The sequence below is a fragment of the Dromaius novaehollandiae genome, chromosome 12 (assembly GCF_036370855.1).
Source record: "Dromaius novaehollandiae isolate bDroNov1 chromosome 12, bDroNov1.hap1, whole genome shotgun sequence".
Lineage (NCBI taxonomy): Eukaryota > Metazoa > Chordata > Aves > Casuariiformes > Dromaiidae > Dromaius > Dromaius novaehollandiae.
In genome coordinates, this window is record NC_088109.1 from 12638127 (window position 1) to 12662120 (window position 23994).

Genomic DNA, 23994 nt, shown 5'->3' on the forward strand with positions numbered 1-23994 from the left:
CTGGGAGACAGCAGGGAGCATGGTGAGAGCCCAGGGGAAGCGCCATGGCTTAATGCTATTTTTCTTTCCTCCGAGAAGAATAATGAGAAGTGAGGGCCATTCCTGAGGGGCCGAAGTTGTCCATGAGAGCGACAGAAGAAGCGGGGTCGTTCGCCCAGCTGGATGCTGCCAGTCGAGGTTTGGTGTCCCCAGGGGCCAGCGGCCAGAACTGATGGCAGTCAGAGGCCCGAAACCAACCCTGCCTTTCCCAACCCTCTGGGCTGAGGGGCCGGCAACCCACCCCACCCAGCTGCGGGAGCCCCCGGGCTCTCGGCTGCCGCTGCGCTCCCCATCGCCTGCTGGTGCGAAAGGTATAGCAGGAGCCCGCTCGGGCGGGTCGTCTCTCCAACCCGCCGGGGCTGAACTCTTCCTTTGCGACCCGTTTCTACGCGGGATGTGCGTGTGTGCGTGTGTGTGCGCGGAGGGGGGGGCAGGGGCAGGGGGGTGGAAAAGGAGCCCAGGACATGGGGGCAGGGGAAGGTTTTCTACTTTTTTGTATCTTTGTAATCAGAGAGAAGAGAGATTTCTATGGTTATTTTTACGGATGGTCTGTTCCCAGGACCTGGAGCATTTGTCTCGCCAACAGCCCTTTTCTGGCTTGCCTTGCGGGCCCCAGGGCCTGGCTTTGCTGTGAAGTCTGCTGGCAGGGACCATGACTGTGGCAGGCCGGAGGGGCAATGCCGGGCAGCTCTCGTGGCTGTGCCAGCACCGCTCCGTCCCCTCCCCGTGGCAGGCGGTGACTGCCCGACTGCCCCTGCTGCCCCTCTCGCCCTCCTGCCGCGCTGCTCCACACGTGTCTCAGCGCAGTCCTCCCGGCGTCCTGCGGCCATGCCGGCCCCGCAGCCTCTGCCCTCGCCCTCCCGGGGGACCCCCCTTGGGGCTGCCACCCGTCCGTGAGCTGGGGCTGGGTGCCGGGTGGGTGGCAAGGGGCACAGAGCCAGCAGCAAGCGCAGGAGTGAGTGGAGCAGCAAACTGAGCACTCATGGGGAGGAAACAAGCTTTGGTGTTTGGATGGTGCTGTACCAGGGTGGTCCCATTTCTGAAAGCTTCGGTCTCTTCTGCCTGACAAAGGTGTGCTGTTTTCACCCGCCTTATGTCGCGCTCTTTAACCTGCGTGTTATGGAGCAAAGCTCCATCGAGCAGCTGGGGTTATGGGTCCGGGCGAGCAGCTGGACAGCCCTGGCCCCACGCGGGGTGGCAGTCGGCTCCCCAGCGCGGTGCTCTCCCCGTGGAGGGTTAGCGTCCCGGTATCTGGGCCCGGCGTTGCCGTCGCCGGCGTTGCAAAGGTTGTTTCCAGCTGGTGGTTCCCTGCCGGCTCTGCCTACGCGTGCGCACACGTCCCCGTGCTGCCTGCCAGCAGGGGACCCCAGCTCGGAGCAGCCTGGGTTTCGGGAGACAGAGAAACGGCACTTTGCCCCCTCTGGAAATCCAGGCCAGCCTGGCGGTTTCCCTTTCTGCTCAGCCGGGGCCCTGCCCCCGGCCCCGCAGAGCCTGCCGCTGGGCAGCGGGAGGAAGGGCTCGCACCCGCGCTCCCCTGCCCGCGCGCACACTCGCCTGTGCCTATCGCTGCCTTGGTGCGGGGGCGGCCGGCTCGCGGGGGTCCGCGTGCTCCCCTTCCCCTCGGCTGCCCCCTGGTGCTATCGGGGCCACGTGCCAGCACGCTCCTTACTGCCTTATTACCACAAACTGCTGTAGCTTCACGTTGCAACAAAACCCGAGATGTTTACAGGGGGGACCTGTGCCGCGATGGCCGGGCCCCCATCTCCGGGGGAGGCGAAGGGGAGGGCCGGGGGCCAGCGCCCTCCCAGCCTGGAGCTAACGCGAGTGACCGAGGGGTCGCGTGAGGTCCCCACGAGGCGGCTCGCCGCGGCCCCATGCCGGCCCTTCTCCCGGCTGGGGAGGGACGGGCTTGCTGACGCATCTATGCGGTGTTCGGGGCTGGCGCACGGAGGGAAAGCCTGTCGTCCCCGCGTGCCGGCAGGCAGCAGGGCCCCTCCGCGTCCGCCATCATGAACAAACTCGTGTACACGTTTCCTTCTGGCTGTGTGGGGCCGGTGCCATCCTCGCTTCGGGATCCTGGCGGGTAGCTGTATCCTGCCGCGCCGCGGGGCCCGCGTTTCCGCCAGGCTCAGCGAAGGCTCCTTGCCTTGGCTCGCTGGCTCAGGCACGTGGCTGCTTCATGGCTGCTGGCAGCGCTGGGGCCCGGCGCCGCTCACTGCTCCTGTGCTTTCTCTGCGGGGTGCTGTTTTTGGCAGCCCTTAACCGTGCAGTGCCGGCACGTCCCGGCTTGCTGCGGCGGCTCAGAGGTGCCCCTTCCTGACGGCACCCCCGTCCTCCTGCTCCCTCGCTCGGGGTGAGGGGACGGCAGCTTGGTGCCAAACGGAAAGCGAATGACAAGTGCCAAAAAATAGAGCAGCGGAGCAGCTGGGTGGCGGTGCCCGCTGGGCCGGGCCACTCGGGAAGCAGGAGTCGGCTCGCGGTCCGTGGCTCCGTCCGTGATTGTAGTGCTGGGGCCTGGGCTCTGGGGAGCGTCCTCCTTTGGTTTGGGTCTGCTTCTGTTACTTTGGGGGTTTCGGTTGTTTTTTTTATTTTTCTCTCTCCATCTCCCAATTCGGTGGGCAGAGAGATGCCTGCACTCCCTCCCTGGCTGTGTAAAAGTGTATTATGGAAGCGCCAGATTTGGAAATAAAAGTCTATAAAAGGTGCTGGACTCTGCTGTATCCCTGGGGGTGCTGCTGGGGCTCAGGGCTGCCCACACGGGGCCCGGCGGCACGGTGGCAGCCAGAGCCGGCACAGGGCCCGGCAGGCAGCCCTGGGCATCTCTGCGGGCGAGGTGACGGGAGGTGATGGGGACTCAGCTGAGCCCTGGGGGGCTCCAGGCCCCATCACTCGCGTCCGAGGAGACTCGGGAAAACCTGCTGTCCCAGGGCAGCACGAGCCCGGTGGCACCGATCCGCGGGACACGAGGACGGAGAGTGGAGCAGCACGCAGAGCAGACGTCGAGCGTGACCAGCACCCTCCGTCCTTCCTTTTCCTGCCTGGGGGAAAGAGCAGGTAAGCAAAGGGCAGTATTGATCAGAGCCATGACGCCCCGAGCAAGGGTCGCTATCGACGAGCGTGGTCCCTCCCCTGCCCGCTCCTGATTGCCCACGCGAGCCTGGCGCAGCCCTACGAGCAGCCTGCCGGGGCTGGGCGCTGCTCCGTGTCCCAGTGCCCTCTGCCCCGTCCCACTGCCCGCTGCTCCGTGCCCCAGTGCCCTCTGCCCCGTCCCACTGCCCGCTGCCCCAGCCCCTCCTGCCGGCAGGGCCGCCTGGCCCCTGGGCACGAGCGGGGCCGGGCGCAGGAGCCGGGGAGCGGGAAAACACAACGAGGCAGCAAATGGTGCCCGGCGCTATCAGTTGCTATCAGTTGCTACCAAGTAGGAGCGCTTTTATGGCTCCTTTTCGTTTCTCCCTGCAGTTCGGTGCCAAGCAAGCAGATAAACGAAGGGGTGGCAGCTGCTGCCACGAGCCGCAGGTGCTGGCCCCGGCTTGCTGCTGCGCAGCCCAGGGAAGCCCCCGGAGCGCGAAGCCGCCGCTTCCTGGAGCAGCTGGGGACACACGGGCTCCCAGCAAACCCTGGCGGAGGTGGAGGCGGGGAAGGGCGAGGGTCGGGCCCCCATGTGGGGTTTCGGCCGCTGGGTTGCGATGCTTCATATCCATCCGTGCAGGGTGGGAGAGGAGGGGTGGCCCCCGGCGGTGGGGTGCCGGGGCGAGCCGGGGATGCTGTGCATGACCCGTCGGTCATGGAACCAGGTCGCGCTGACCCCGGCGAGAGCCGGGATGGCCACGGGCTGCCTCCCAGCCGTCGAGAAGGGGCAAGAACAAGTCGCTCCAGCCCTGCGGGCAGCGATCCCTGCGCCTCACCTCCTGGGATACATACCAGCAGCTCCTTTGGGGGCTGTCCCCATCCCAGTGGTGGCCAGGGCCCTTGGTCACCCCGCTCTGCCCTGCCTCGCACCTGGCCGCCATGCGTGGGCCAGAGACCAGTTAGCCCAGTTCGTGAACCCCACTGCCGTGGCCGGGCGGCTGCTCCCTGTGTCACTGCAGGCCTGAGGCCAGGTGTGATTCAGAAATGCTCCAAACCTAGCGGAGATACCCGCTGTGCCAGGCAGCGTAAAGGGTTTGGCGGGGCTCATCCACCTGCCGGGGAACTTTGGAACAAGATAACGGCAAAGTCGGCTCATGCTGAGGGAGAGTAGGGCAGTCCACAGGGCACAGCGCACCCACTTCCCGCAGGTAAACAGGGGTCGGAGAGCGTGGAAAATACCCCGGCGCAGCGGCCGGAGGCTGCGGGCAACCTCGGCTCGCCCTGGCCGCAGTCACTGCTGCTGGGCTGTGCTGGGGCTGCAGCGGGGCCCCTGTGGGAGCTCCTGGGGATGCAGGAGGGTGGCGGGGGGCCCCGAGCAGTGCCCAGCCGGGGGAGAGCCGAGGAGGTCTCGGCATGTTATGGCCATGCCGGGGCAGCAGGGTCTGGCAATGGGCTGTGCCCGGGGACAAGCAGCCACCGTGGTGGGCCCCCCTGCACGGCGCTGGGGCTCCCTGCATCCTCTTGCACCGCTGCAGCTGGGGAGCTGAGGCTGGCCCGGCCGCAGGGTGTCAGGGACAGGGTGGGGTTGGGGACAGCAGTGGTGGCCCCAGCCCCCCGGGGCCAGCTGCCCAGCGCGATGGGGTGCCGGGGAGGCCGGGCAGCATCCGTGCGCCCGCCCAGGCTGGGGAAGGGAGGACCTGCTCAGCAGGGCACGCAGCAGGGCAGGGGCGAGGGAGCGGTGTCTCAAAGATCACAGGCAGCTATTAATAGGAGGGAGCAGGGTACGCACCCGCCTGACGGCATCCGACGGCCTGGGCACAGCAGGTAGGAGGGATGGGGGGGCGCTGGGGTCGGCACCCTGCTCCAGCGGCTCGCGGCCGTTCACAGAGGGGTGAGCATCCTTGGGACTGACCGGGTGCAGCCTGGCAGGACAACGGCACCTCTCAGCCCTGATCTGGGATGAGGCAGAGCCGTGGAGCCCCCTCAGCCCTGTGGTGCTGTCACGGGGAAGGACCCCCCACCCTGCCAAGGGAGAGACCCTGACCCAGCACTGCCCCTCCATGCACGTTGCAGTGCACGCAGACGCGGGGGAGCTGGGGTGGCGGGTGGGAAAAGCAGTGCTGCTGGGCTCTCCGGGGCACAGCACGGTGCTCAGAGCAAGAGTGGGCGAGAGCGGGGCACGCGTGCCTCCCCCCACCTCGGCGCCGGCACCCGGCTGGCCTCCCCGTCAGGCACAGCCCCCTGGGCAGGCCCGGCACCGGCAGTGGACCAGCAAGTCAGTGACGCTCACCGGGGCTTAAAATTCCTGCTCCCCTCATGTGTAAAGGGACAAAGTCTGCAGGCAGGGGCCGCGGGGCTCTGCGGCAGTCCCAGCCCTCCCCGCTCGCCGGGCACGGTAGGTGCTGGGGGGGCGTCGGGGCCGGCCAAGGCCTGGGGAGCCGCCCGCCCCGGGAGCCCCGCTGCAGAGCAGGGAGCAGGCAGCCCAGCTGCAGCATCGCCTGGGATCCCGTCATCCCCTGCCAGCCGCAGGGCAACCAAGCAAGAGGCAGCCCTGCTGCTTTCCAGTGTGAGCTGCTGCTGCTTCAAGGCTTCCCAAATTCAGCTCACTCCCGGCCCTGGGGCTGGTCCTGTGCACCCAGCTGGGACGCACGGGCACAGTGCGCTGGCACACTCGGTCCAGGCCGGCTCCCAGGGGTGAGTGGTGCCGCTGGAGGGGCCCTGGGGCAGGCAGGGTGCTGGGTCACCCCTGCAGCAGGGACGGGGCTTAGCTGTCCCTCGTGTCCCCTGCAGTGGGCCGGAGTGTGGGTGGTCATGACGGGGGAGACGGTGCTGAGCCGCCGGCCCGGCGCGTCCCGCGTGAGCTACAAGGTGCTGAGCGAGGCGGACCTGGAGGAGGTGGTGCAGCGGAAGCCCACCGAGCCCTCGCTCCGCAGCCGTCTCCAGAAGATAAGGTAGGGCTGTGCCATCCGGGCTGGGGGGGCGGGGATGGGGGCCCAGGAGGACATGCCCAGACCCCATAGGGCATCGTGTGCCCCAGCCCATAGGAGCAGTGGTGCATGCCCAGGCTTTCCCAGCAGAGCCAGCTCCAGAGGCGAGGAGCTGGGAGAAAGCAGGGCAGGGTCCAGGCTGTGCTGTCCCTGCACTTCACCACCATGGATGCCCTGCTCCGGGCTGTCCCCATCCTCGGCACATTCCTGGCTGGAGCTGGGCACAGCTTTGGTGGTGCAAGCTTGAGGGCTGGTTCTTCCAAGCCCAAACACACTTGTCCCCCACGTCCCCTGCTTGGAGGGGTGTCACTCTGCCTTCAGGACCCACTCCTTCCCATGGGGCCAGGCCCATGAGCCCCAGCATGTCCTCCCTCTGGCCCCGTCTGGCCCCACTGCTAACTCCCTCTGTCCTCACCCTTGTCTCCCGCTCCTTCTCCCCCAAGATGCTCAGCCTCCACTGCCAAGTCCCTGCTCTTCCGGTTCCTGCCCTTCCTGCACTGGCTGCCCCGCTACCCAGTCAAGGATTGGCTCCTGGGGGACATCATCTCGGGATTCAGTGTGGGCATCATGCACCTGCCCCAGGGTGAGCAGTGTGGCACTGTCGTGGGCACCGCTGAGTCTGTTCGGGGCTCCCCACAGGGATGGGGGGACCAAGGGCGTGTGTGGGGGCTGTGGGGCCAGGGTCCATCCTGCTCTAACATTTCTTCCTGCTGCCCTGCATCTAGGGCTTGCCTACGCGCTGCTGGCTGGGCTCCCGCCTGTCACAGGCCTCTACTCCTCCTTCTACCCCGTCTTCCTCTACTTCTTCTTTGGGACGTCCAGACACAACTCTGTGGGTGAGCAGGGGACGTGTGTGTTCCTACGAGGATGGAGGGGAGGGGGTGAGAATGAGGCAGGTGAGCCTTCATCCACGACATGGTATTGATGCACTAGCAGGCTGGGGGAGCGCTTTTTTGCCTTTACTTTGCCACACCAGTAAGATGGTTGGACAACCACAGCTGAAGCACTGCGGGTGTGCTTTGAGCTCTGCCTTGGGGCCCAGTGCCATGTGCCTCGGAGCTGGGTCCCTTGGGATGAGGTCCCCTGTCTGCATCTATCCTGTCCCCAGGCCCCTTTGCCATCATCTCCGTCATGATTGGGAGCATGACGGACTCTCTGGTGCCCAGTGACGATTTCCTGGAGCCCGTCAACGGCACCAACGTGACAGTGGTGAATGAAGCACGGCGGGACGCTGCCAGGGTGGAGCTGGTGGCCACGGTCACCATCCTGGTGGGCATCTTCCAGGTACACAGGGCCTGACCCCTCGGTGAGGAGCCGCCAAGGAAGAAATTGAAGGGGCTGCAGCACTGCAGCAGTGCCCTGAGCCGGGCTCGTGGCCCTGCTGCTGTGAGCTGCCGGGCTCATGCTCTCTACCTGCCACTTCTTCTTCCAGGTGGCCCTGGGCCTCCTGCAGTTTGGCTTTGTGGTGACCTATCTCTCGGACCCGCTGGTGCGTGGCTACACCACCGCCGCCTCTGTGCACGTCCTCATCTCCCAGCTCAAGTACGTCTTCGGCGTCTCCCTGGGCGAACACTCAGGGCCGCTCTCGCTGTTCCTGGTGAGTGGGGGGCACACAGCTGCCACGGGGTCCCCCCAGCTGAGTGGGGCATGCTGAGATCTCCAAAAGCCTGCCGGGGGAAGCATCTGCCTTTACTCGGGGTTATGACTAAGATCCTCCTCGTTATGGACTTGGCACTTAGAAGCCGGGGTTTGGGCTGGGGTGTCCCCAAGATGGCTGCATCCCCTCCCAGGCTTGCCTGGAGGCTGGACCTAGAGTTTTGCGCCAGGATGGGGCTGGTTGCCCCACTCGTAGCCCCCATCCAAGCCAGGGGAGGAGAAAGGGTGTCTGTGGCATTGGCCAGGTCCTTAGCCCATTGCCTCCTGCTGCCTCCCTACTAGACGCTCATCGAAATCTGCCAGAAGTTGCCGAAGACCAACGTGGGCACCCTGGTGACGGCCATCATTGCCATGGTGGCTATCTACATCGTGAAGGAGCTCAACCACAAGTTCTCTGCTAAGCTGCCCATGCCCATCCCCATCGAGCTCATCACGGTACCAAGCTGCATGGCTCCCTGCGGGGACATGGCTGGCGGGTATCACGTCCCCAGGATGTGGCCCATCTGGGGTTGGTGTGGGTCGGACGAGGTCCCTCAGCGAGGGCGGCTCCAGGATGGTGTGTCCCCCTCCTCCTCTACACGGTCCCCACGGGGGATGCTTTGCCTCACTTCGGCCGTTCCCCCCTGCAGATCATCATCTCCACTGGTATCTCCTACGGTGTCAACCTGAACTCCAAGTTTGGCATCTCTGTGGTGGGAGACATCCCCAGCGGGTGAGTGGGGCCGGGGCAGCAGGGGCAGCTCTGCCGGGGTGCCGTGCTGCCTGCTGGGAGCCCCTCTCCAGCTGTGTCTCCCTCTCTTGGCTGCAGGTTGAAGCCGCCCATGGGCCCTAATGTCAACTACTTTGGGCAGGTGGCGGGCAACGCGTTCGCCATTGCTGTGGTGGGCTATGCCATCTGCATCTCCTTGGGCAAGATTTTTGCCCTGAAGCATGGCTACAAAGTGGACAGCAACCAGGTGATGCTCTGATACCCAAGGCCCCTTCCCCGTGCACTAACATACGGATTTATTTCTCATGGCCCTTGGGGGAGGAGAGGCCAGCCCTGTGCTCCTGACCCCCTGCTCTGTCCTCACAGGAGCTGATAGCTCTGGGCTTCTCCAACTTTCTGGGCGGCTTTTTCCAGTGTTTCGCCATCAGCTGCTCCATGTCACGGAGCTTGGTGCAGGAGAGCACCGGAGGCAACAGCCAGGTGGGTTGGGGCCAGCCGCTGCCAGCAGCACCCTCAGCTCTGGCCGGCGCCACTTGCAGAGGCAGCAGGTGCCAAAGGCCTCCCCTGCCACTGCCTTGCCTGAGGGTCTGCTGGCACTGGTGCTGGAGCGGTGAGGGGCTGGAGCCAAAGGCACCAGGGCACCAAGGTGCTTGGCGCGAGCCACACTCGCCTTTCACCTCCCACTCTCCTCGCCAGTTGGCCGGTGTCATTGCGTCCCTGGTCATCTTAGTGACCATCCTGAAGATTGGGGAGCTCTTCCGGGACCTGCCCAAGGTATGGCCTATCTCCACTCACCCTGCTCCCACATCCCCAGGGCAGCTGGGCAGGGCAGCCGGGCAGGGCAGCCCCCATGGGCAGCAGCGCTCCGTGCCCTGTCCGTCCCAGCCCCGTGCAGAGCCGCGTTAGCAAAGCCCCATCCCATGGCACGTCAGCATGGGAATGCCCTGTTTGGGGCTGGGTGTAGCCGGATGCAGCTCCTGTTATGTTTGTGCTGCCCGGCATTGCAGGAGTGGGGCACGGATAAACCTCTGGGACCGGCCCTCTCCATCCTCTCAGCTCCAGAAATTTCTCTCCCAGGCCATCCTAGCTGCTATCATCATCGTTAACCTCAAGGGCATGTTCAAGCAGTTCGCCGACTTCCGCACACTCTGGAAGTCCAACAGGGTGGACCTGGTAAGGTGTGGGGACTGTATGGGGTTGTTTTCCCCAGGGCTGGGGCTGCTGGGCTGCGCTGGCACTGCTGGGGCAAGGCTTTCTCCATCCTCCATGAGGCTTGCATGGTGGGCCAGTGCCAGCGGGAAGGCCAGGTGCTGCTGAGCTGTGTCACCCCCTCCAGATGGTCTGGATTGTGACATTCGTGGCCACCCTCCTGCTGAACTTGGACCTGGGCCTGGGGGTCTCGGTGGCCTTTGCACTGCTCACCATCATCTTCCAGACCCAGCTGTGAGTAATCCCTGGGCAGGGGAGCAGGGGAGCTCATCCCAGGAGCCAGGGGCATGCGAGCCCAGGGGATGCACTGGGACCGCTCAGGAGGTGGCATTTGGACACTGCTTCCCAAGGGGTGGATGAAGCTATCAGCGATCTCAGCTCTTCAGTCTTCTCCCTGCAGGCCTCGGTACTCCATCCTGGGGCATATTTCTGACACAGATATCTACAGGGATGTGGCTGAATACAAGAAGGTAAAAACATTAAGGCGCTGGGGGTGTGTGAGAAGAAGTGCCTGCCTGGGCCAGGATGACCCAGGGGGTATTTTGGGGGATGTCAGGGAAGACCAGAGTTGGGGGCAGAGGAAAGGACAGTGTTCCTTGCGTCCTCAAAGGTAGCACTCCCTCCCCATCTCCTCCAGGCTCAAGAGGTCCCTGGTGTGAAGATTTTCCGCTCCTCCTCCACCATCTATTTTGCCAATGCGGAGCTGTACACCGATGCCCTGAAGAAGAAGGTAGGGGAGAAGCAAAGTCCCCAGGCCACTGCAGGCGGGTGCCATACCCTGGTCCCTGCTGCCCTTCCTGTGGGAGGCTTTGGTCCTGGGCATCCAGATACGCTCTGCCAGGTCCCTCTCATGCCACCATGGCCAGGTCCTGGACCAGCTCCCTGGTGGCACATGGGACCACTCAGGGTTGGGCAGCGAGAGGGAGATGGAGGCCAAGTGCCCCTGGAAGAGCTCCCATGGGCTGGCAGCAGTGGATCAGGACTGGGCTGTATCATTTCACAGAGTGGCATCAACGTGGACCGGCTGATTGAGAAGAAGAAGAAGGCCCTCAAGAAGCTGAAGAAACAGCAGAAGCAAGCTGAGAAGAAGGCAAAGAGGCAAAAGGTGCTTCCCAGGGCTGCGGCTGTCGGGGCCTTCTGCCTGGATACCCTTCTGAGCTCCAGGGTTGGGTGTCCCGGAAATCCCCATGGGTTCCTGGGAACCGCTCCCACAGCCGGCTGGGGTGTATGCTCGGGCTGAGCCATGAGGTGAGGAGCAGAGATGGAGGCAGGGCCGCAATACAGGAGCTGTGTCTGAGGTCAACAGGTGAGGCCAAGGCTGTTAACGATTATGCGGAAGAGCCAGTGAGTCACTAATAGTTGACGAGTTAATCATCAAAACAGAGAGAACAACAGCTAATGGGCCTGACTCCAGGGAAAGTCATTAGTGGGAGTCCAAGAGCCCCCATGTACTGGCAACTGGAAAAGCCAGGTCAGTGCATGGTTGTTAAAACCAGCAAACCCAGACAGGGCTGCAAATGCTGAAAGCGAGATACAGGTGGAAGTGATGCATCCGCTGCCGGACACTGTCTGCTGCCCTCTCCGTAACACAGCCAAAGCCCCTTTCCAAACCTAAAAGCACTTTAGGGAAGGAAAAATGGAGGGGGGGCACTTTCCAGCCTGCTGGCTTGGCCCAGCGTGCTGTCAGCTGCCATGCGGTGAGGCCAGGTCTCCTTCCCCCCAGGACACGGAGAATGAGTGCAATGGGCCAGGCATCACAGTGATCGAGCTGAGCCAAGGGGCAGCGGAGGGCAGCGTGCCTGCCGAGCCCACCCTGCGCTCCCTGGGGCTCCCTGTGCCCGACTTCCACACCGTCATCCTGGACTTCAGCCCCGTCAACTTTGTGGACACCGTCTCCATAAAGATCCTGAAGAATGTAAGGGAAAGGCTGGGGGGAGCAGGGAAGACGCCCACCGGCCACCTTGCAAAAAGCTTCCCAAACTCCCCATTGGAGGTGATGGGATGGTGGCTGCCTGCCCCATTTCCCATGTACGCAGGGCAGCCTGACACCTGTCCATGTGTTTGCTGCCATTTGCAGATCTTCAGGGATTTCCGTGAGATAGAAGTGGATGTTCTCATTGCTGGCTGCCCGGGTGAGGAGGCCTTGCAGGGTCATCAGCTCTCATGGGGCAAGGTCACCCCTTTGGAAGGACAAGGCTGAGTGCTTGGTGGCCCACCATGGCCCCCACATCTCCAGGCATCCCTTTTCCCAGAATTTCCCCAAGGGATGTGGCTCCTGGCTGACGTGGGGCAGCCACAGGAGCCCTGAGCCCTCGGTTGGCCCTTCCCCAGCCTGGTCCCACCAGGCTGTCATCTGGCTTGGGGACCCATCTTGAGCCCCATGGCCCCAGTGTGGTGCATCTTGTGGGGACTCTCCCCAGGGTGGTGATTGTCACCGCGGAGCGGGGAGAGGCTGGTTGGGGTGGGATGGGGGTCACGGTGCCACCGTGGTGGTCACTTCTCCCTCCATGCAGCATCCGTCATCGCCCAGCTGGAGAGAGGCAACTTATTCAGCCAGACCATCACCAAGCACCACTTCTTCGCCTCGGTGCATGACGCCGTAGTCCATGTCACCGGGCGGCAGGAAGAGGCCCTGGTAAGCACCAGCCTCCCTGCTCGCAGGGACGCAGCCATCTTCCCCTCCTTCGTGCATCTCCTGGGGGCCGTGCTGGGATTGTGTCCACCAGCTCTCACTGGAGATGCAGCTCCTTACGCAAACTCCTGGGGACCTTGCTGGGTCACACACTCCTTCCTGCTGTGGGGTCTGCGGGGCTGGGAGTGCTGGTGGAGACCCGGCGTGCTGCTTGGAGGGGTCCAGCTGGACTGACCTCTCACTGCCCCTCTCCGTAGGTGTGCTCCAGCACCAAAATGTAGCCGCGCGAGAGGAGGACGTCGGAGCCCTGCCACTGAGGGAGGTTTCCAGAGGATGCTCCAAGGCTGGTGACGCGGGACCTCCTGCCGTGGGCCTCCTCTGAAGACACGAGCTCTCCTGCTGTTGAGCACCGCTCAGGCACCCAGAGACCTCCTGCCCTTGGCCAGCCCCATCAGACGCCCAGCAAAACTGGCCAGCTACCTCAGACATGAGCCCGCCACCAGGCTGGGACGCCCTCCCGGTGTGGGGCAGCCCTGGGCCTGAGCCATCACGGGGAGATGGTGCCAGTTTTTGGATCCTTGAGGAGGAGGAGGAGGAAGGCCCCTCACCGTACATGCCCCCGCCTGGCAGGTTGCCTGGGCTGGTGCGGGACATTTGCCCTCTGCATTGGTTGTCAGCGTGCTAAAATACCGTAGCGTTTCTGAGCGTTAATTTTAAAGCACCATGTGACCGATGAATATTTCTCAATAAACGTGTCCTCAGCCAAGCTGTGCTTTTGCCTGTTGTTGTTAATGATTGGCGCTCTCCGGCCAGAGTCTGCTTTTCCATACGAATATTATCACATGATACAGTTAGGTTGACTCTTAACTACTGTGCCCCTTTGGCCCTATTTTTGCCCCCGGTCCCAGACCCTCTTTGCACTCCTTTGGTGTCATCCGAAGACCTGTGAGGTGGCGGGAGGCCCTGGCGCTGGCAGTGTTGCTCGCGAGCAGCATGAGCAGCCGGGCGCAGGGGCCAGAGCAGCACAGGGGAGCAGGGTGCAGGCCCCGGGGCAGGCGGCTCCCAGCCCCGAAAAAGGTCCCACTCTGGTGCAAGCCAGCCCCTGGGCCGGGGCACTAGGCTTTGCGGCAGAGCTCGTCAGCACACGCGGCTCGGGCCCTGCTCTCACGGGCACCCGTTCTCGCACAAGGGTGCCGCTGGTTTTGCCCTTGGGGCTCCCTGGCTGCTGAGTAAGTGCTCGCGGGTGCAGGAGCCATCTCCACCCTTGCGGGCCGCTGGTGCTTGCTGGTCCCCCTCTCTGTCGCTGGTACTGACCCATATGTAGCCCCTTGGGTTGAATGACTGGCGCATCCCTGCTGGGCTCAGCTGGGATGGGGGGCTGGGACCCCCCCCCCCCGCATGGGGACCGCCCAGCATCCCTGCTGCACTGGGACCCTCCTGCATCCCCGAGGGGGTGGGGACGACCCCCCCCCGCATCGCTGCTCAGCCGGGGACCCCCCCCCGCCCCCACTGCATGGGGACCCCCCAGCATCCCCCATGGATTCGGACCCCCCGCCCCGCTCCCTGCCGCGACGCCCTCCCGACACCAGGGGCGCCGCCGCACTCCGCGCCCCATTCTGCGCATGCGTCCGCTGCCCGGCACCTGGCATCCGGCAGCCCTCCCTCACGTTCCTGGGTGCGCATGCGCAGCCCCCGGCCGCTTCCCCCGCTGGAGCTCATGCACATGCGCCTTCCCGCCCATCCGTTCCCTCTCTCCTGCGCGTGCGCTGTCGGCCCGGCTCCGTCGGCGGCCGAGTGACAAGATGGCGGCGTCCTCTATGTGCCGGGTGGGCTGTGTGGCCGGGCGGGCTCTCCTGCGGGGCCCCCGCTCCCCCGTGAGTCCCCGCGGCCGACAGAGGGGGCGGCGGCGGAGGGGCAGCGGCGAGGGGGGAGCGGGAGGCCCCGCGGGGCTGTCGGGCACAGCCCCCCGCCTCCCGGCCGGGGAAGGTCACGGGGACGCGGCGGCCTGCGGGCGGGGGCGGCGGGGGCTGTGGAAACCGCCCCCTCCACACACACCCCGGGGCTGGGGTCGTTCCCCGCCTCGACCCCGTTGCGGGGTCGCCAGGGGCCTGCCGTCCGTTCCCTTGCTCCTGTGGAGAAGCCCGGCTTTCACTGGGCTGTGCGGCTCTTTAGTGCCTTTTAGTACCTGCGTGATGCTTGAAGTCTCTGCCGGTTTCCAGTCTGCTGCGCCCTTACGGTTGGTTACCTGTCGCTGGGTATGCAAGGGCCTGTCTCGGGAGCTTCCAAACACAGATCTGAAAGAGCTCGTCTCACCTCACCTTGTTCTGTTCTGTGCCTGGTGGTCTGTGTTCTGGAGGTTTGGCTTACAGAAGGGAGTTGCTATTTAATAGCGATAACAGCCTTTTCTTTAGGCAGCCTTATTGACTTTGACGAGGAACCGAGGTGTTGCTACTTATGCCCAGGCACTCCATAATATTCCTGAAACACAAGTCACCACTCTGGAAAATGGTTTCCGGGTAGCTTCAGAGGAGTCTAATCAGCCGACATGTACGGTAAGTTTAAGATAGTCTGAGGACACACTTGAAATGGTCAGCTTTGCCTAGTCTGTAACCAATAGTCCAAAAGTAACAAACCCATATTTGTAGTTTCTGGCAGAGACCCTTCTTTCTGTTAATTGGTCAGAGCATAAGTGACCAGCAATTGTTATACCTTTGGCAGAACAATCAAAGATTCCTGTGACACCGCTAGATGAAGCGTCTAGATGTGTACTGGAAACCATCAGTTGTTGGTGCTCATTCTTATTTTGATACTACTGGTGGAATGCCTCTGGGGTGGAATTTTCTTCCTTGCTGTTATACATATGGGCATGAGGCTTGAACATGCTGTTTATTTTCTTTTCTAATATATGTACTTGATGCTTTTTCTGTTAGGTGGGTGTGTGGATTGGGGTGGGGAGCCGCCATGAAAATGAGAAGAACAATGGAGCTGGCTACTTCCTGGAACATCTGGCATTTAAGGTAAAGCAGTATGCTAGATCTGGCGTAGGACTGTGTGGAGATCTGGTCTAGGCAACTCCTTATGTGTTGAGTTCTCACTTCAGAGGCTGTTGCTGTTAAGAGAGTGTAAATCAGTTCATCTGAACCTCGGAAACTTTGTTCTTAGTAAAAAAAAATAAACTTTTACAAAGGCACTTAACTTATATGGTGCTCGGTGTTTGAACATGTGTCAAGCTGCAAGCATGCATGAATTAAGGCAACTCTTATTTACTAATCATTATTTCCCCTCTTAAAGGAAGAAAACTTTAACGACAGACCAAGTCTCTAACCCTGTGGTTCTGATCATGACCATCCCAGCTCCTCTGTAGCACACGCACACAGGAGTATGTTATGAAAATGTTTCTTCAGGTTAGCAGGCAGAGCTCAAAGCAGCATTTCCTGTAGCTGCTGACTTCTCAATGGTTTTGTTAGCGGACAGGCAAAGTTTGAAGACTGCAGCTCATACTTCCCTGATAACGTAACTGTGCTGAGCAGTCCTTTATATGTGCCTACCAGGGCAGAAGGCCTGGGGCTTGCTGACTCCCATCCAGCCCGTGCCATCACAGGCAACTGCAGCATCTGATTCCGTCCTGAAGAGTCAAGCTCTATTTTAGAAGTAGTTTTCTGTTCCTATTGGAAGGTTTCTCCAAAATACTGCTCCTTAGATGGCTAGAAACTTGCTTCTCATTTCTGGTTCTGGCTTATTCTTGCTTTACTTCTACTGATGTGTTCTTCAGCCTTGGTTGTCCCTTAGCTTAAGCTCAGCTTCTCTTTGCCCTTTGGGTTCTTACTGGTCTTTCAAAATAGATCTCAACGTTTCTTTAGTTAGGGTAAGTAAACCAAGTTTTAAATCTCTTGTTTCATGCACTTGCTCTTGGCATTTATGGGTCAAATGACAGTTTTTACTGTTTTATCTCTTTAGCTTGCCCAGAAGGAAATTTGACCATTTCCTAGTTGCATTTATCTGGTTTCTTTCAGGGCACAAAGAAGCGTCCTTGTGCTGCCTTTGAGAAGGAAGTGGAGAGCATGGGTGCTCACCTTAATGGGTACACCTCGCGTGAGCAGACTGCCTATTACATAAAAGCCCTGTCCAGGGACATGCCCAAAGGTAGGATGGCTGTTGGACAAAGTCTGATTCGGGGATCGAGAACTAAGCAAGTGTATGTGTGTGTGTGCCTCTCCCACCAGCATCCTTTCCAACAACAGACTGAGTAACAAAGTTGTAGCTGAGCAGTAAATAGCAGGTTCTAGGTGACAGAGAGCACTGCTGAAAAATGGTGCTTCAAGGCTGCAAGCTCATGTGTTCCTAAAACCAGCTTTTTGCAAAGCTCTTAGTGTCATGTTGCACTATATTGCCAGAAAAGAGGGGACATTTCAGTAATCTGTGGTTGTTTTATGGATTTGGGAAAATGAGGTCAATGGTAGCTACTGTGTCACTGTTCTACCATGTGCATACTCCTGTTTGTGTCACTTGTCCAGGGGTCGTGATTTGAGTCAGAGCCAGTTTTGTGGGCCTTGCTGTACATATGAAAAGCTCTCTGCAAGGGTTCAGCTTGTTTCTGCACTATACCCTGCTTCTGTTGTACTCCACCTTTTGCAGTCACGTTCCAGCTTTCTGCTTGCACTGATGAGCTAACAGGGGCATGTAGCATGTGGACCTGGAGGTTTCTTCATGCCAAAGCAGTGTTGTTTGTCTCTCTCTGATGCTGTGGGAAAGGGTAGTACAAATCTCTGTTATGTTGCTTCCCTTCCCCAGCATGGTTTGTTGCTTGCCGCTCTCGCCTGCGTCCCTGCAGCTTGTGTGTCTTTTCCCCTTTCAGCAGCACTGGGCAGCAGTCGGGCAGTGGGATTGTTAATGTAGGAAATATGTTGCAGTTGTCGAGCTTCTGGCTGACGTTGTGCAGAACTGTGCACTGGAGGAGTCTCAAATCGAGAAGGAACGCGGCGTCATCCTTCAGGAGCTGAAAGAAATCGACAACAACTTGACGGATGTTACCTTTGATTACCTTCATGCCACTGCTTTCCAGGGGACTGCATTGGGCCGCACTGTTGAGGGGACCACTGAGAACATCAAGTGAGCAACAGGTTGGATGCGGTACCCAGGCCACAGGTTCAGTCCTTGGGGTGCATGACTCCCACTTCTCGGTAATGGTGACTGCACAAGGGAACCAGTCCAGGGTGTGTGCGAGGAGCAAATGGTGCTGTATGCAGAGGTGATCTGCTCTCATGGGCTTTTCAGTTTGTCTTGACTGTGTTTTCCCCCTTGGTGCTCGTTAAAGTGTAGTAGTGCACACATTCTTCTCCAGAATTGCCCTTCATGTAAGATGTGTGAGGCTGGCGGGGGCCTGGTCGAACCTTCTGTGCTTATCAGTTTGACACCTTTAGAGAGTTTAAGAGCTAGGGATGCTCACTAGAGCAGCAGCCTCAAGCAGGCACCTGCCAGGCCATTGGTAGCCCAGCGAGCAGAGGCCCAGCGAACAGAGATGTTCGCCTAGTCTGCGTTTGAATTCTGTCCTTAACTCTCTATCTTGGCCACTTATTTCCATTCTCTATGTTCTAGAATAACGGTGTGAGGAAAACCTAGACACTGCAGTCACACTTCTAGAAAGTATTGTTACTCCGTAACTAAGACAATTAAATACATTGCTGCTGTCTCTGCTGTACTCTTGCTTCCCATAAGTCTCTCATCCTTCCATCTCTGAGTTGCTGGTATATTAAGTCTCTTTGTGCCCTCTAGGCAACTGACTCGTGCAGATCTAGCTTCGTATGTTGATACTAACTACAAGGCACCTCGTATGGTCCTGGCAGCTGCTGGAGGTAAGTCGTAGATCATTGTGACTTTAGAAAGCCTGGGTGTGTTCAAGCTGGTGATCAAACTGCTGCCACACAGAGCTGTTATTTCTAACATAAAATAAGATGATTTTGTTAAATGAAGCCGTTTAAGACTGCAGATCTCTCTTGTCAGGTATTTCGCACAAGGAGCTGGTAGATGTAGCTAAGCAACACTTCAGTGGAGTGCCCTTCACTTACAAAGAGGATGCTGTGCCTGTTCTCCCACGCTGCCGCTTCACTGGGAGTGAGGTAAAGTTGTTTTGGTCCTCAGCAAAGCAAGCAGCTGTTGTTAAACTGCCGAGTGAATGTGAAACCAGGTATAGTTTCTTTTGGAGGAACAATCTGTTTGTATATCTCAGAGAAGCTGATGAGTGAACAGGCAGCAGCTTGGTAGCACTTCAACACTCTGTTCTTGGAGGTTGTTGCCACAGTGTGATGAGTGTTAGATAGGACCAAAATGCTTTAGGAATGTGAGGCTGTTGCTCACATCATCTACTGGAAAACTGAAACCAGAGGCAACTGGTTCATTCTCAGCTCTGCCTGAGACTATTTGATTTCCCTGGGATAGCATTAAGTCCTTTAATTTGTCCACCTGGCTTTGCAGCAGACAGCAGACAAAGCCCTAGTGCTCATGCAGCTCTCTTCTGCTCCCTGATGGTTTTCTAGATTCGTGTCAGAGATGATGCTCTGCCCCATGCCCATATTGCTCTTGCTGTGGAGGGCCCAGGATGGGCTGATCCTGACAACGTCACCCTCCTTGTGGCTAACTCTATCATTGGACGCTACGACCGCACATTTGGAGGTGGTAAGGTAATAGACTTGAGAATGTGGCTGGGAAAGCACGGAGCCCTTTAATTCTGGAGTCCTTGTGCTATTGTGGAGTCCTTGGGGTGCTATTGTGTTTATCTTCCAACTGTGAAGTGGTCAGGAATCTAGAAAGTGGGATAGAAATGTAATTGGGGCTGATCCAGGACAGTTCTTGGGATGTGTTACGCTCTGTGTTGTCTGTGGTCTTTGTGGAAACAGCTCAGCTGGGGGGATTTGAGCTCTGAGGAAGCTTTTATATTGGAATGGCTGAGGGTATCTCTTTATTTACAGAATCAGTCCAGCAGGCTGGCTACACTTGCTGTGGAGCATAAACTCTGCCACAGTTTCCAGACGTTCAACACCTCCTACTCTGATACCGGCCTCTTTGGTTTCCATTTTGTTTGTGATCCTCTGTCCATAGACGATATGCTGTATTGCGCTCAGGGCGAGTGGTAAGTATGCCTTCAGCAAAGGTTTCTGTTTAAGGTCTGACCCTCTCATGGGAATCTGAGCTGGTGGAACTCATATTAGGTTTTCAGAGCACTGTGTATATGAACTTCTTGATAACTCGCATTCTGGTCAAATCATCCTACAAGTGGTTTCTGTAACTGTCTTGGGATATGGCTTTTGAGAGAAACAGATATCGGGAGTTGTTTCTTTTCATCCAACTGCTGTTGCTAGTTTCATCCCTTTGGGCTGGTCAGTTTTTTAGCTCATGATTTCCAAATTTTAGCATTGAGATTTTTTTTATATTCAAGTGAGATTATTCCTTAGGGAAAAGGTCCTCTCAGGTGCCCAAGAGGCTTTTTATCTCTGTTGTCTTTTTAAACTTGGGCAAAGCAGGCAGAATTCTTGCGTTCACAACTGTTGTGTTGTGGCTGATAAACACCTCGCTGCTGGGGCCATCCCAGGGTTAGGAAGCCTTCTGTCTATTCGTCTTGTCTTTTACATGTATATCCCAGTAACAGAGGCTACAACTGAGATTCAGAGCCCTGCTGTGCTGTGTTTGGAGTAGATGGAGTTAGCCCTTGCCCCAGAGACCTTGTTGTTGGCAGGGGAGAAAGGGATTTAGCAGCCGGAGTTTAACAGGCTGTGTAGAACTGCCTTGTTCTTTCAGCACCAGTTTCCATAGCAGCTGGCCACGTGTGGGAATAGCTGACAGGCCGGCTCCTGTGAAAGCCTACCGCAGGCCCTTGCCTGGTGGCTAAGTCAGAGCTGGCACCAAGGCTGCTGAGAGCTTTTGAGTGTAACTCAGCATGTAAAGTGTTGGCTGATGCTCCTTGCCTGTAAGCTTGAACTCTTTCTCTCACCTCCTGCTGTTCAGTGCTCTCCTGTTATTAGCTGCTCTGCAGTGGTCAAGGCTGAGTCTCTAGCCTGCAAGAGAAATGTCGAAATTAGCTTATTTCTGCAGGGGCTTGGGAAGGGGAGGGATTCACTTTCTCTCTGAGTAGACAGGCATCTTTAGCAGCTTTAGTGGTCTTTCCATCTCCTTTCCAGGATGCGTCTGTGCACTAGTACCACAGAGTCGGAGGTGAAGAGAGCCAAGAACTTCCTCCGAAATGCCATGGTGGCTCAGCTGGATGGTATGTTTTGGTTTATGGAGTGATCACTATGAGGCTTTCAGGGGGTTACCACTCCTGTCCCTCCTGGGGAGCAGGAACTCTTTGCTAAACATTACACTACTACAGGCAGGCATTGAGCAAAATTTCCTCTGCTCTGTCTTCCGCTTGCTGTGTTGTCAAAGCATCTGATCCCAGCCTGCTGTGCTGCAGGCTGGCCCTGACTGTAAACTTCTGGTCATTCTGCTTCTCAGAGTGCTGAGCTCATGTGCTGCTTGGTAAAGTTAAAATGAGACACTCAAACTAGTCTGTGTTAGCTGCGAACAATTCTGGAGACTAGGGAGAATCTTTGTATTGCATAACTCCTGCTGGAACTTCTTGGAACGGTAACTACAACTGTGATTTTTATCTGAAGCTGTTTAATGGCTAGAGTTGGTTGTATCTGCGTTCTCCAGACTGATGATCAAGCTGTGAAATTCTGGAAAGCTTTTTGTTTTGCTCACAATGTGATATCTTCAACATCTCCTAGGTACTACCCCAGTGTGTGAGAATATTGGAAGCCATCTCTTAAACTATGGACGCCGTATCCCTCTGGAGGAATGGGATTCCAGGATTGCTGTAGGTATCCATTTGGTTTTTGGGGGTACCTCAGCATACTTGATGTCAGCACTTTCTGGCCTTAGTCTGCTGCAGTGACACAAGGCTTACTTATCCCTAAGTCAAGACGCCTGGAGTCCAGGCAGCCAGCTCACTGATGCTGATATATGTATGTTAGAATGTGTGACATAGACTCTTTGTATCTTGTGTCCCTGTGGCTGGATCCAGTCCGTCCCAGAAAGAGGGCGTATGGCTGTGTTAAGCCACACAACTTGAAATCCTGTCTCAGTTTCCCTAGAGATGGCCACTGTCTAGTTTGTGTAATTCTGCAGCCACTGTGTCCCTTGTCAGACTGCAGTTTTTGGACTGCCATGTCTTTTGTACCCTCAGAAGAATGCCTTATGTGGAGCATCATCTGTCCTTGTGGCAGGTGAGAGCTAGACAGTTGGTTCAGATGGCCCCAAAGGGTCTGACTGTGTTTTTAATGGTCTTGACATGTGATGTCAGTAGTAACTTGCAAATTGGAGTAATGCCTGTCTGCCAGAAGGGTTACTGACTGCTTATTTGATGCTTATTAGGCTGTTGATGCAAGAATGGTGCGGGAGGTCTGCAGTAAATACATCTATGACAAATGCCCAGCAGTTGCAGCAGTTGGTAAGTGACCAGGCGATTAGTATGTGGTAGCTCAAAAAAACCAGGAGGTGGTCAGGAGCTGAGTGGAAGCAAAGCACAAGCACTTTCCACACGTCTGTTCTGGCCTCAACCACTCCAGTTCTTTTGCTATTATCTTCCTGCCTCTGCGTGTTAGATGTGCCAAGGCATGTTTGCCAGGAAATCAAACCCACAGATGATGGAGGCACAGTGATAGCAAACTGCTGGCCATCCTCCCACCTCTTTGCTGTGGAGCTGTGACTAACAGTGGGAGTCCCAGAGCTGGGTGGGGGCCCAGTGGTATCCGCCAGGTGTCCTTACCCTGGGGTCACGGTGGTTTATGTAAGGGAAGTCAAGGGGCCTGATTCTCTTGTGCTGCTCTGACATGTCTGTCTGGCCAAGGACAAATTCCTCTTGGAAAGCCTGCCTGAGCAGCTAGCTCAGCTCAGCTCAGCTCAGCTCTGCTGCCTCCTTCCTGTGTGTAGTGGATTCCCCTCCTCCGTGCAGCTGTTTCCTCTGGGCCTACAAAATAGAGCAGTCTGGAAAAGGGAGAGCGTTTTCAGACAGGAAGTTGCAATGAGCTTATCAAAATCTCTGTGATTTGGTGGCTCCCTGTATTTCATACCTGAATGTGAAAGTGTATTCAGCATTGTGGAGCACCAGGAGAAGGCAAATTACTCTGAGGAAATTAATAATAGTTTCTCTGTCAGGACATGGTTTCTGCCAGCTTTTCTGGTGCAGGTTTGAGCTGTAGTTGCCCGGTTTTGTGTGTGGCTGTTCTGGATTCTGAGCATGATCTGCTCTGCCACCGTCTGCTCCAAGAATGTGGGAATTGTTGCACAGGGATTTTAACTACCTCTCCAGTGACTAACTCTGTTTTGCTCACTCAGGTCCCATTGAACAGCTTTTGGATTACAACCGTATCCGCAGTGCCATGTACTGGATTCGTTTCTAGGATGTGTCCCTGAAGGATGGAAATAGTGAAGTTGTGGACTGTGACAGGGCTCCTGAGGTTCTGTCTGGCTCTGAATGTCTTGTGCGCCAGGGACAACATTGGTCCTGTCAAAACGGCTGTCATCTTGATGTTAAATGTGTAATAATAAAAATAAATATATCCTAAATGGAGTTGGTTCTGCTGGGAGTTACTCCGTCTTGCCCGGCTGTGTGTGTAGACTGGATTAACCTTTCCAAGTCGGTGATGTACTGGGCCAGTAAGTCTTGATTTGTCTGGGGGTCACTCTAGAAAACCTGGTGTCTGTAGCCTGTCCCTGCTCTGTCCTTATCTGGTACTGTCCTGCCAGGCCACTGAGTTCACAGATTTTGTCTTTAGGCTGTGAGAAGTAAGTCTTCCCATGGTGTAAAGCTGTTATAGTGGCCCTAGTTATTTCCTCTGTGGAGTGGCAGCATGGTCAAACTTGGGTTTTAGCATTATCGTTTGTACAGACCTAAAATGAAGGGCCTTCATCTGAGGGGACCACTCTACTGCCTTACTGCTTGTCATGGAGATCAAAATTCCTCTACGGAAAGTTTGTCCTCTTCCAGTCCCTGTGGTGTGGTGTTAATATTTCTGGCCTCGCTGTTTGTTACCCTCTTCTTGTTGGAGCAACTGCTGCTTCTTTTGTAAGCCCTGTCTCCTTACTTATTTCCAGACAAAACTGGTCAGCTGAGTTCACACCATTTATTTAAACTCATGAGGGTGACCAACCTGGTCTTGCCCAAAGTTGTGTTGGTGGAGTTGAGGTGGTTATTTGTAGCAGAGTTGGGGGTACTGTAAGGAGCTAGAGCTGTTGCTATACAAACACCTCTCCAGAACCTTAATGGGATATGGTGCCTCTCATTCTTAAGCTTCTTAGTTAGATATGAGCCAGCTCAGCAATGAGCTGAGGTGGTTTTTGTCTGTGTGTGTCTCCTCTAAATGAGCCACCATCTGATCAGTCCTTATGCAACGCCTGAAAAGCTGCTGACTGAAGTGTAGAGTGACCTGTCCTATAGCTGGAACATGATCTCTAAGTTTGAATGGTTGAAAGAGCTACACAGGTCTTCCTGCTTGTCTGGTGTCTGTCTTTGGGTTCTTGTTCCCGTGTCTTGCCTCCAGAAAGCTGAAATACGGAACAGAAAGCAGACAGAATGAAACTGAACAAGTGGAGAAAAGCTTCCCACCAGGTGGCACTAGCCTATCACATCTCTACTTTGAAGCAACAAGGTACTTCTG

General features: G+C 57.6%; 3 protein-coding genes across 6 annotated transcripts in view; all 3 read left to right on the forward strand.

Annotated features, from left to right (window-relative positions):
- Window positions 1-2743, forward strand: part of CELSR3 (cadherin EGF LAG seven-pass G-type receptor 3) — a 36129-nt gene extending 33386 nt beyond the window's left edge. For both annotated transcript variants that reach the window (XM_064518966.1, XM_064518967.1), the window contains one exon: window positions 79-2743. In XM_064518966.1, coding sequence (XP_064375036.1) covers window positions 79-106 — 28 coding nt within the window. In that variant the 3' untranslated portion in view covers window positions 107-2743. The remainder of the gene's footprint in view (window positions 1-78) is intronic.
- A 2111-nt stretch (window positions 2744-4854) lies between these two features.
- SLC26A6 (solute carrier family 26 member 6) lies at window positions 4855-13067 on the forward strand. Of its 2 annotated transcripts, none has more exons than XM_064518969.1 (20): window positions 4855-4932; window positions 5899-6059; window positions 6539-6678; window positions 6821-6931; window positions 7204-7379; window positions 7528-7692; window positions 8034-8186; window positions 8381-8463; window positions 8560-8707; window positions 8827-8940; window positions 9157-9234; window positions 9538-9633; window positions 9797-9903; window positions 10070-10139; window positions 10307-10399; window positions 10673-10774; window positions 11393-11584; window positions 11747-11801; window positions 12183-12304; window positions 12559-13067. In XM_064518969.1, exons 2-20 carry the CDS (start codon window positions 5920-5922, stop codon window positions 12580-12582), a joined length of 2169 nt encoding a protein of 722 aa, XP_064375039.1. In that variant the 5' UTR covers window positions 4855-4932; window positions 5899-5919; the 3' UTR covers window positions 12583-13067. The 2 variants fall into 2 exon arrangements, with proteins under 2 accessions (XP_064375039.1, XP_064375038.1); XM_064518968.1 differs by lacking the exon at window positions 4855-4932 and adding an exon at window positions 5440-5802.
- Window positions 13068-13995: 928 nt separating this feature from the next.
- On the forward strand, window positions 13996-22907 carry LOC112980979 (cytochrome b-c1 complex subunit 1, mitochondrial). Of its 2 annotated transcripts, none has more exons than XM_026096227.2 (13): window positions 13996-14127; window positions 14713-14853; window positions 15232-15318; window positions 16315-16444; window positions 17212-17410; window positions 18074-18153; window positions 18302-18417; window positions 18835-18978; window positions 19267-19427; window positions 20473-20558; window positions 21064-21152; window positions 21710-21785; window positions 22673-22907. In XM_026096227.2, the coding sequence occupies exons 1-13, from the start codon at window positions 14104-14106 to the stop codon at window positions 22735-22737; spliced, it is 1398 nt and encodes a 465-aa protein (XP_025952012.2). In that variant the 5' UTR covers window positions 13996-14103; the 3' UTR covers window positions 22738-22907. The 2 variants fall into 2 exon arrangements, with proteins under 2 accessions (XP_025952012.2, XP_025952011.2); XM_026096226.2 differs by having other exon boundaries at window positions 14031-14175.
- Window positions 22908-23994: the final 1087 nt, after the last annotated feature.